The sequence below is a fragment of the Cricetulus griseus genome, chromosome 2, assembly GCF_003668045.3.
Source record: "Cricetulus griseus strain 17A/GY chromosome 2, alternate assembly CriGri-PICRH-1.0, whole genome shotgun sequence".
NCBI lineage: Eukaryota > Metazoa > Chordata > Mammalia > Rodentia > Cricetidae > Cricetulus > Cricetulus griseus.
Window position 1 is genome coordinate 288,561,880 of NC_048595.1, and position 12,081 is coordinate 288,573,960.

A 12,081-nucleotide genomic window follows, 5' to 3' on the forward strand; every position below is an offset into this window, starting at 1 on the left:
GGTAATACCTTTTTCATTGAGAGCATTGCTAGGTACCTGGCCTCTAAATAGACAACTATCACACAAGCAACTCCCTGCCCTTTTGCCACAAATCAGGTCTCATCCCACTTGGAACTCATAGAGGTGTGATGAAGTAGAGTGACAACCGAGGTGTGGAAGAAGGGGTCACTCTAGAGTCTATGTCTGCTGAGGATCTAAAGAAAGAAAAGTTGTTCCAACAGGGAGCAGATGAAGGCTACCCTCACCCAGAGTGGATAGAATTTGGGGACATAGTGAAAGAACCTGGTAGTCATTAGCATGTGTCATGTTGTAGGCACAGTAATTGTTAGATGATTATAGATAAATCAGAACTCATAGAGGGCTCTATTTTAAGTTGTTGGGCTTTATTGTATAGAGACCATATCTTATTAAAATGCATTTTTTTAAAAATGTGTAACCATCTAAAATAGCATTCCAGGTCTTTTGTGTCTGACTCAGACTAGGCAAAAGTCCGGTACCCTTTGGCAATAGGAAAGAAACACAGCTACAGAGTGAGGTGTTATGTAAAAGAGCAGCAGCCGAGACACCACGTGCATGGGTTGGCAGGACTCGACTGAATATGCTCCATCCAAGATACAGCTTAGTCTCTCGAGGTCTTTGGACATCCAGAAAGTGGGTCATCTTTCAGAATATCTGCGTCACTGGAGACGACACTAGTAAATCAAAGCCCAGCTGGGTTCGCTCTGTATTGTAACAAAATACCTACCTGCCTGGCAGTACTATTAATCCCTTCATTCACTGAGCAGGGAAGAACCGTGTTGTGGTTCCAATTACTTCCCTTTGTTACCAGGAGTTCATAGTCGCCTGGCAGGCAACATGGCTACTTGGGCTTCTGAAAAGCAGGGTTGAGTCACTGCTTTGTACCAAATCTCAAGAATTTTACACCGAAACAAGTATTGTTTGCAGTGAATTGGAACTGGAGTGAATTAGAATGTGGAAGCAGTTATTTTAACAATAAAATTATGTTACCTAAAATATTCAGTGGCCAAAGCAAGAGATTGTTCTGGGTTGGAGTCTTTGGATAATTCTGCTTTTGGCTTCAAGTGACAGAAAGCCAATTTAAATGCTCTTGGACAATAAAGACACTCACTGGCTCATGTGTCTGGAATTCTAGATCCAGCAGGGTTCAGAGGTATCCTAGCCAGGGTCTGGGCAACTCATTAAACCTACTTACCCCTCTCTCCACCCTGACTAGCCAGCTGCATTCTCAACCCAGTTCCCTGTGGATGTAGGGTGTCTGCTAAAATCTAGTTGGGCCCATTGTTTTGTCATTAATTTTTTGAGGTATGTATGGGTGTGTGGGTAAAGAGGGGGGGTATCTCTGAATGAAGGGAAGTAAAGGATTTTTCCAGAATGTTTTGTTCATTGGCCCAAACTGGGCCATGGGTTCATTTTCTCATTGGCTCATACTGGGACATATGCCCATTTCTAATTTGTTCAAATTAAGACTCAAGTTTCTCATTGGCCCAGGTTGAGTAACATGCCCATTCCTCATTGGCTCAATTGGGATAGATGCCCAGTCAGAGGATAGTATTACCATTCAATAATCAGACCTCGCCTATAACCAGAAGCAAAGACAGCTCCAGTGAGAACATGAATTGATATCGCATGAGTGCGTGTGAGTGGGCATGAGTGTGTGTGTGTGTGTGTGTGTGTGTGTGTGTGTGTGTGTGTGTGTGTGTGTGTGTGAGCACCTGTTTCTGAAGTCCAAAAGTTAACCCTGGGTGTCATTCCTTAGAAGGCATTTGCCCAGTTTGTTGAGAGAGGGTCTTTAATTGACCAAGTTCAAACAGAGTCACCAACACACAGTACCACATCCTGCTTTTTGCGTGGGTTCTGGGGAGTAGGGTTCATGTTCTCACACTCACAGGATAATGACCAACCTGTTTTTTTTTATTTTTTATGTTTTAGCTAATTTATTGTTAAGTGGGAAAGTCACAAAGCAAAAATGGAGTGGGACAGAAGTCAAAGACAATTTTAAAGGTTTTTTTTTTTTTTTTTTTTTTTTTTTTTTTTTTTTTGGTCTTTTGGTGTTTTGGTGTGTGTCAAATATTGTCTAAGGTTTTGTGTTTTTTTTGTTTGTTTGTTTGTTTGTTTGGTTTTTTCGAGACAGTGTTTCTCTATGTAGCTTTGGAGCCTATCCTGGCACTCGATCTGGAGACCAGGCTGGCCTCGAACTCACAGAGATCCACCTGCCTCTGCCTCCCAAGTGCTGGGATTAAAGGCGTGCGCCACCAACGCCTGGCTGATATTGTCTAAGTTTAACAACAGGAAAAGTGTCAAATGAAAAGACACTTGTTCAAATGAAGTCTCTTTAGACGTTTGAGAGGAAAACTACCTTTCCCTAGAAACAAACACACAGCATCTGCAGCAGCCATAACTTAGAAAAGAATAAACAGCTTTCTAATGAACACACCCAGTCCCTCATGCACACTTAGGAATGTCAAGTGAGTGAGTTTTAAGACTCTCCTCTTCCACTCTGCTTACTAACTATCAGGAATCTGCTCTGGGCTGGTGACACCACCATGACATCCAGGATGTCACCCAGCTTCTGGGCCGGCAGCTGGAGAACCAGAGAAGGTTCAAAACAGCTCCATACAGCTGGCTCCTAGCAAATGACCTATCGAATAAACCCCACGCCTTTTCCATCCACAGTAGACACCCGCAGTCTCTTGCTTCTACTTACTGATAAGTTCTGGTCCCATCCATACCTAGAATGTTCTGCCTGAACTTAACATGATCCTACCAAAGTCTAGAGGGGGGGAGCCTTGGCGATTTTCCTAATTTAAAAACTGTATTTTCGAGGAGGTTGGGGGTGGCTCACACCTTTAATCCCAACCCTTGGGAGACAGGCAGGCAGATTTCTGTGAGTCCGAGGCCAGCCCGGTCTACAGAGTGAGTTCCAGGACACCCAGAACTGTTGCACAGAGAAAATCTGTCTCAAAAACAAAAACAAAAAACCAACCAAACAGAAAAACCCTGTATTTGCAATAAGAAATTATGTTTCCCACTTCAGTGACATTATAAAGTCAGATAGAAAAATCCACTTTTGCAGATAAATGCTTTTCCAAAGCCAAGTAGCTTCTGTCAGAGTACTACTGAGGAGCTTGTGTGCCCCAGTGTGTCCCCAACTGAGCTGTTCCCTAGTCAGCTGGCACCATGAAGCCAGCAATCTCTCTGCCCAGGAGGATGAGTTAAAAGTCCAACAGACTGGGCATTGCTGTCTGCAGGGGACACGGACTAAGCAGTGTGGCTCTACACAACACCACAGTCTTCAAATGAGAGCCATTATCTTTGCACCTCTTTTCCATGATAACTGGTCTCTGCTGTGGCCCCAGGGGAGCCAGCATGTTCTCAGTTCTGCTTTCTGGAAGCCATCCTCACAGACCCAGAGACATCACAGAAGGCAGAGGTTCTGTAACCCACTTGACATGGTTTGGATGTATTTGGAAGAAATATGTACAACTTGTTCTTTCCAATGCTGGAAGAAAAATCAGTTTGCCACTTTCTTTACTCCAGCACTGTGAGGCCTGGCAGGGGTTCTAAGAAGCAAGGGCCAGGGCTGGGGTAGGAGCAGGGGAGCAGGGGCGGCTTGGTGTACAGCACCCACTGGGCCAGATGCCAAGCACGCTAGGGATGCACCAGAGCCTGTGCCTGGAACCAACCTTTGAGGACCAGAGGGCTGCAGTGGCCCAGACTGGGCTAGCTGTTTACCCAATCCAACAAAGGCAGCACAGGCAGAGAGCTCATGTTTTAAAGACATGTCCTTTTGTGGCTTTTGTTTTTCTCCCCTAATACCATGAAAAAGATTTTGCTAATGCTAATGTTAGACCCCCAAAAACTCAAGTATCCAGGGTCTCAGGCCAGGTTCGCGGTCACCCCAATCACCAGGCGGATTCGAGAGCTTGCTGCAAACTGCACGAGGCTTTATTGTAATTTAACTAACTAACCCCATGTTAGCTCGGTTCTTTCACCCACCCGCCATGGCAGACGGCTAGAAAAAGACGGCTCCTAAGGTCTCCCCAAAGATCTTATAGGGCAGCGTAAGGGGAGTGTCTAGGGGTACGCACAGGCTTACGCACAGGCTCATGATTGGTGTGCCTCCAGGCTTGGAGGACTTGCCCTGTGTTGATTGGTCAACTGGTTGTTATGGCTCATAGGCCCTCCCAGGGTGGTTGCTATGCTCTCTACGTCATTGTCGTGCGCTTGTCCGTAAAGCACACCCAGGGTCGTAAAGCATAGCGCCACCAGCTAACTTCTGATTGGTTCCTTGTCACAAGACAGGCATCTGACCTCTAAGTGACTAAGGTTCCTTGTCACGAGACAGGCATCTGACCTCTACGTGACCAAGGCAGGTTTATGGCAAGCACGTGTTCGGCTGTTATGGCTGCCAAAAGGAAGCTGGTTCCTTCACTAAGAGTAAGGAAAAAACAAATGGGGGTGGAAACAAAGAACGGTCCAGAGCACGTGTCTCCACAGATTGTGCACACCTGGGCACCACAGGCTACCAGAGCTAGCTAGCTTTTTGCTTTTTTTTCCAGCAATGAAAATATGAATGGCTGAAAATTCTTAAAACTCACTTTTTCTACTCCAGAGACTTTCCCACTTTCTTCATCAGAAAATGGAGGACAAGCTCCCCCAGCCTGTCCCAATGTCATCGTCCGTTTGTTCTGTCTATCTTTATTTTCATCAGATTGAGACTTTGGGGAAATTGCATCAATCCACCAGAACATATATATACATGCTCCTTAAAAAAAAAAAAAAAACTTATCTGAAAAAATTTTAATTTTAAAGAAAGCCAAGTTTCTCTATTAGAAGATGCAGTGATTTTCTTTTCCCCTTCTCCCCCTGGTTAGGTTTAGAGGTGAGACTCCTCTGGGGCTGGGATGATGTGCAAGAGCAATGTTACCCAGCTTGTCCAGGGTGGTCTAGGGACTGGGGCAGTGTATGAACAGCTGGCCCAACCCCAAGTAGCTAGCTTGAGTCAGCATTCATCTAAGAGACTGTCACTACCCAGGAACTCTGTAGCCTCAAGCTCCACACTGGACAGAAATCTCCTCAGCTTCTTGTGGCAGTTGTAATCCGGAGTGGTGGTGTAGATGGTCTTGGGGTACTTGGGGTAGGTGATGGTAGTGCTGAGGAAGCGCAGCCTTGTGGCGGGGCTGGAAGCGCACCTCAGCCTTATAGTTTCTCGCCAAGTGCAACTGGGGATACAGGTGACTGGCTGCAGGAAGCCACTGCCAGGCCCAGGGGTATCTGTACATCATCAATGAAGTGACGCTCAGAGTCATACTTGACTTAGGAAGTATACTTTATTTCCTTTGGTGGTAGTGGGTCAAACTCGACTCCTTCGCCAAAGGACAGGGGACAGAGTGGTGAACAGACAAGCAGCCAGAGACTGTGTTATTGTTTTGTTTAAAAAGAAGAAAAGAGAAATTGCTGAGACAGACATATTGACTATAAGTTTATTATAAGGCCTGGTAGAATGGGGAGACTAAGAAGAGGAACAGGGGTAAATGGCTGACCGCCATGGCCGGTTGCCATAGAGAGAGAGAGCAGGAAACAGAGAAACAGGGGGAGAGAGAGAGAGACAGAGAGAGAGAGGGAGAGAGAGAGAGTGTGTGTGTGTGTGTAAAGGGGCTGGGGCTTATCTTTTAAAGGGGTCCTCTGCACCTGCGTGCAGACTTCTTTCCCATGGAACCTTGGGCTGACCAGGGTATTGCCTGAGTGGATTCCACCAGGTAACAGGGGCAGGCCAGCATAATGCCTGAACCTTTCAGACTGGGTCAGAGATGCTGGGTTCGGGATTGCTGGGGTCGCCGCTGCGTCTGGCTCCAGCACCCCTGGGACCGGAGCGCGCTCCCCACCGCCACCCGCCGCCGTGGCGAGCCCCCAGTGACAGGGACTAGGGCTTGGGGGCAGCCCCGAGTCCGGGCTGTCGAGGACGCCGTCACCCTTCTTCTTCGTGTCCACGAGCTCGGGGACATTCTGCAGGCTCAGCCGGCCCACCATGGCTGCGCGTGTGGCGGGGCCGGGGCACAGCCAGCGCGGTGTAGGAGTGCCAGAGAGGGCCGCACACGCGGGCCGGGCCGCGCTCCTTGCCCTGCCGCCGGCGCGTTGTTTGGGTGTCGCCGGCGGCCGGACCAACCTGGTTTTTAAAATCGGATACTTACAGTAAAAAAAAGAAGCACTATACTCCCGCTAATTCATGAGAATTATGAATGAAATTATCAAACTACACTTTAAACCAATAAAATACAGGTATGCTATATACTGCAGAATATAGCAATTAAAATGCAGGGTTGAATTTCAGCGTCCAGATTCATGTATTCACTGTCTAGGTATTCTTCTGGGTCAGATTCCCAACTGTTTTCTTCTCTGGTGGTAGTCAAAGTTGGTCTGTGCAGGGGCTGGAGAGATGGCTCAGCGGTTAAGAGCACTGACTGCTCTTCCAGAGGTCCTGAGTTCAATTCCCAGCAACCACATGGTGGCTCACAACCATCTGTTATGAGATCTGGTGCCCTCTTCTGGTGTGCAGATATACATGGAAGCAGAATGTTGTATACATAATAAATAAAATCTTAAGAAAATATAATAAAAAAAAGGTTGGTCTGTGTAAGTTCCTCCAGCATTAACCCTACAACATTTCTGATGCTATGATAAAATGTCCCAACACACACCAGTTAGAGAGGAACAGATCTGTCTGGTTCACAATTCCAGGTTACAGTTCATCAGTCTAGGGAAAGCCAAGACAACTTCAAGTAGCTGGTCACGCCATATCCACAGTAAAGACACGATAGCCTGTATGCATTCTTGCTTGGTCCTTGGCTTCCTTTCTGTTCTCTTATGTAGCCAGGGTCCAGCCCATGAAATGGCACCACCAACCTTCATAGTTAATCTTCCCACCTTGACTAACCATCAACACAGTCCTGCCCAGGTGTGTCTCCGGTCCAATATGATCTAGAAATTTCCTCACTAAGACTCTGTTTTCAGGTGCCACTAGGTTATGTCAAGCCGACAGTTAAACAGCATAATACCCTTATGTTTAGAAGGTTTTCTAGGATCAGGTGTCATATTAGCCAGGGTGCTGAGAGGAAAGGCACATAGTGCTGTAAAGGGGATGTGATCTGAAGCCAGGTAACATCAGTCCTGGGTTTATCCTCAGGCATTTACCTGAGTTAACCATATCTCTGTGGTTCTGACCTATTGAAAATGCTGGAAGACAAACTCTTCTGTGCCCAGTTTTGAAGATGCAATTGTGAAAACCCTGAAGTTCAGGGACATTGTTTTAATTTTGTACAGCTCACAAGTTTGCACTATGCAGGTGCAGTTGTATCTTGCTCTGCAATGCTACTGAAATCTGTCTTTCTCATCTAGATCACCGTTACAGATGAAGAAGTTAGTAACCCATCCTTTTTAGACCTTGTGAGGACTCCCCAGATGAGGAAATGCACACTGATTCTTATGTTTGCTTGGTGAGTTGACCGGGGCTGCCTTTCAAAGCCGGCGCCAAGTGCACAGTCCAACATTTCCTTCTGTTCTCGGGGCCTGTTCTCTTTTGCATTGCTTCCCTGGTGTCTGCCGGTGTCTTGCAGGTTCACAAGTGCTGTGGTCTATCAAGGACTTGTCATGCGCCTGGGAATTGTTGGCGACAACCTCTACATCGACTTCTTCATCTCGGGGCTTGTGGAGCTGCCTGCAGCTCTCTTGATCCTTCTGACCATTGAACGTCTTGGACGGCGCCTTCCCTTTGCAGCAAGCAATATAGTGGCCGGGGTGGCGTGCCTGGTCACTGCGTTCTTACCAGAAGGTAGTCTTCCTTCACATTCAGTTGGCAGTTCCCAAAGAACTTGACAAAAATGTAATGATTACATATGGCTGAGCAGGTAGGGGGTCACTTGTCTTTGTGAGTGGTGTCATTCCTTCAAAAGCCTGGAACCAGGCAAGCTTGGGTGATGTCATCCTATTTTCTGTTTCATGAATGCAAAGATTGAAGAGACTTTTACCCAGATACCTCTCTGTGCTGAAACATTAGGTTTGTTTATTGACGAAAACAATTGTTTTCGCTAGATCTAGGTCATGGTGATGATGTGATGTGGCTGATATTGTTTAACCTATTTCCCATATCTACCATACTGCAGACACAAAGCTGTATCCCAGATTAGGGACAGAAGGAAGATGTGGTAAATTAGGAGAATTGACATAGGTATGGGGAGGGAGAAGTACTGTGTAGACCCAAGGGAGGAGTTAGAGCTCTTAACTAATTGCTGTTTCTTTCTGTTATTTTCCAAAACCGTGAAAAATTTTGTGAGTTCAGGAACTTAGTCTTGTTTGTTATTGCTGGAAACTGTGTGAGGAAACCAGAGGATGGTCAAGCCCCAGCACGACTATCCCCATAGGATATGGCAGGGCCTTGGCGCTGCCAATGAGCTCCTAGAGAAAGGACTGTGAGCTGCTCGCACCTGTAGCAGTTTGGGGCATGGCAGGAAGAAGAGATGCCAGAGCCTTGCTTGCAGCTGGGGAAATCTGGCTGGGATAGAGGAGGCCGGCTCCTTTCAGAGATCAATATTCTGAGAGCTGGTGGGTGGGTGGGGGTCAGGAGGAGGAAGACAGGATTGCAAAATACTCTAGATGCTCAGTAAACAGCCCAGATGGTCTCTGCCAGAGAACAGAGCTGGAGCTGCAAAGAAGAAGCTATTGGGACTCCCCCAGCAAGGTGTGAGTTGGAGCATGGGAGGCATTTCTTTCTGTATTCTGGGTGTGCAATGAAGTCCTTGCAGGGAGCTGTGTTCTCCACAGTCCCTGTGCCTACAGAGGAAGTGGTCTGTCTTTGAGAATACTCTGGGTCAGGAAAGACACTGCTAATGTTGAAGAGCTCCACGCAGACACACACAAGAGACTTCATTAACATTAGACACTGGTTTATGAATTCCCAAAGCAGCAATTAGACCTTACTTGGGAAAAAATACTACAGAAATGCCAGTCCTCAGAACAGAAAAGGGAAATGATGGGCAGTTCCATTCTGCTGCCATGGCTGACGAAAGCAGAAACTCAGGTTTCCCTCCTTTTATTCAAGTGCATCTGAGTCCCCAAGGGCTGCAGTAATGAATCTCCACCAGCCTTGTGTCTGGACAGTGGACTCCCCACCAGACCGCCCCACCAGGCTGACCTCTAAAAGCACAGTGCAGAGCAACTAAACTAGTAGCATCTCTAGCCTCTCTCTCACCCTCATCATTTCTTGGTGTGTCTCCAATCTTTGTCTCTATCTTTATGTGACACTCTCCCTCTTGATCTCTATTCCCAAATATGATCACATTCCAAGCTTCTGAGTAAATATGAACTCAAAGGAACACAAATAGCCCACTACATAGCATATCTTAAGAGCTACGGAAGCTGGGGCTGGAGAGATAGTTCAGTGGTTAAGAGTACCGGCTGCTCTTCCAAAGGATGCAAGCTCAGTTCTCAGCACCCTCATCAGGCAGCTCCCAACCACTTGTAACTCCAGCTTCAAGGTATCTGATGCCCTCTTCCAGCCTCCACAGACAGACAGGCACACGCATGCACACACACAAATAAAGATAGTTTAAAAAAAAAAAAAGAGCTGTAGACGCTGAATAATAGCCATTCATCAGTATCTATTTAATATTGATTAATTGCTGGCCACTAAACAGGGAAAGGAACAAGAGAAACAATTACTTTCCTCAGAGGCACACAGTTTCAATTAGAGGGTGAAAACTTAAGGATGTTATAAATTCTGTGCTTTGAAATTCTCTCTCTCTCCCTCCCTCTTTCTCTCCTTCTTCCTCCCTCTCTCCTTCTCTCCCCTCTTCCTCCCTCTCCTTCTCTCTCACTTGGTGTGTTGGTGTGTGTGCAGATGCCCGTGTTGATGTGGGTGTTCACAGCCTTGTGCAGACTAGAGGTCAGCATGGATGTCCTTGCTCAACACATTCTGCTTTGTTTCTTGGGACAGGGTCTCTCTCTGGTCAGCAGTTTGCTAAGCTGGCAAGGCTGCTTAGCCAGTGAGTCTCAGGGCTCCCCGTCCCTAGCACTGGGATTTCAAATACTCGATGCCACACTTAACTTTTTCATACGGCTTCTGGGAATCAAACCGTGGTCAGTGCTTTTACAGCCATGAGTCTGCTGTGACTGATGGGCCAGAATAAGTTTCAGATTCCTAAAATTAATTCCATATATGATAGAAGCCCCTCCCTCCACAAGCATGTCTTGCAATTTGGAGGGCTTTTGGCCTTGACTCCTGGGACAGACTGTGAAATTGATGTTAGGAAAGCCTTTCTTCTCAGCTGGACTTGACACCACCTCAGTGCTTGGCTAGAATGCCGAGACAAGCCTTTGGGAGAGGTCAACTCTGAAAATCACTTCTCTGAAAACCTTTCTTTTTATGGTCTGAGAATAAACTTGGGAAAAAGAAATGATCTTCCTGGCTAACTCTTAAGATTTGCTGTCTAGCATACTTGGTCCCCTGGAGAAGGGGAAAGGGTCAAGATCCCCTGAGCAAATTGAGAGCACGGGAAGAGGGGGGAGGGAGCTAAGAGAATGAGAAGGGAAGAAGAGGAAGGATGCAGAGGTCATGAGGGAGCAGAAAGGTTGAGTCAGGGGAAGAATAGAAGAAGAAAGGATATATGATAGGTAGGGTTTTAGTTTAGGGGGGCGGGGGCAGGGGAGGACGAGAGGGAAAAGGGAACTGGGATTGTCATGTAAAACAATCTTGTTTCTAATTCAAATAAAAAAATCTGAAAAAGAAAAAAAGATTCCCTGTCTAGAAAGCAAACTTCTGAAGTCTGGAAAGAAAGCACTTTCTGTCCACACAGCCACCTGTCATCATCAATTGTGACTACTCAGTATGGCTACAAACCTAGTAGTGGGGGCAAGTCTCCCTCCCAGAATGAGGCTCTCTTTTACTTTTATTCTAAGTGGAAAGTGCATTTATCTGTCTGTCCCAAATTTACGTATCTTTGTTAGGACTTTTCTCTAAACTTTATTTCAGGACTCAAAGCAGATGGCGCAACCAGAGGAGAGTGAAAGTTATGTATTTTTAAATTCTATATCTTTTTTTCAAAAGCTGAGCTTCAAGACTCTAGCTGTCTGAGCAAGTCCCCATCTGTAGAGGAAAATCATTTCTCTGTGTTGTCACATGACTGAGGAAAGTGGCTTTAGGTGTCATGGTCATTTTTCATCTATGTGAGCATGTGTGGGAAGAAAGAGAGAGACACACTCACACAGACAGACAGACAGACACACACACACACACACACACAGAGAGAGAGAGAGAGAGAGAGAGAGAGAGAGAGAGAGGAGATTGTGTATCTTTTATAGCCCAGACTGACCTCAAACTTGCTATATAGCTGAGTATGACCTTAACTGTAGTTGGACTCTTTCTTTTGGAGTTGCCAGACCCCAAATAATGACATGGAGACTTTTATTATCATTATCATTATCTATTATTATTATTGTTGTTATTATTATTATTATTATTATTATTATTATTATTATTATTATTATTATTATAGCTTGGCCGAAGCTTAGGCTTGTTCCCAACTAGCTCTTATAACTTCAATTAACCTGCTTCTATTAATCTACATTCTGCCACATGGCTTTTTACCTCTCCTCCATTCTGTATGCCCAACTTTCTCTGTGTCTCACTGGCATCTCTCTCACACACATAGATTCATCCCTAGTTCTCCTTTCTGGCCGAAGCCCTTCCTATTCTCTCCTGCCTGGCTATTGGCCATTCTGCTCTTTACTAAACCAATCAGATGACTCATGCAGGCAAGGTAAAACAACAATACATCTTTACACAGCTTGCTCAAATGTCCCACAACACTTAACTTTTTAATCCTCCTGCCTCTGCCTCCTGAGTGCTGGGATTCCAGAAACCTCCACACCTACTTTATATGTGTTGGGGATGGAACCCACTGCTTCGTACATACTGCGCAAACATTCTGCTAGCTGAGCTTCATCCTCCATCCTTGATTTTTTAAATTTGGTTTGTGTTCACCATCAAAAAAGAAATGTCTTTTATCA

At 45.9% G+C, this 12,081-nt stretch overlaps 1 protein-coding gene and 1 pseudogene across 1 annotated transcript in view; one reads left to right on the forward strand and one right to left on the reverse strand.

Moving 5' to 3' along the window:
• Slc22a3 (solute carrier family 22 member 3) overlaps positions 1–12,081 on the forward strand; it is an 87,670-nt gene that overhangs the window by 68,518 nt on the left and 7,071 nt on the right. Inside the window, exons 6-7 of the mRNA XM_027401098.2 lie at positions 7,417–7,514; positions 7,635–7,849. Coding sequence (XP_027256899.1) covers positions 7,417–7,514; positions 7,635–7,849 — 313 coding nt within the window. The remainder of the gene's footprint in view (positions 1–7,416; positions 7,515–7,634; positions 7,850–12,081) is intronic.
• On the reverse strand, positions 5,024–6,051 carry LOC113834091 (annotated as a pseudogene).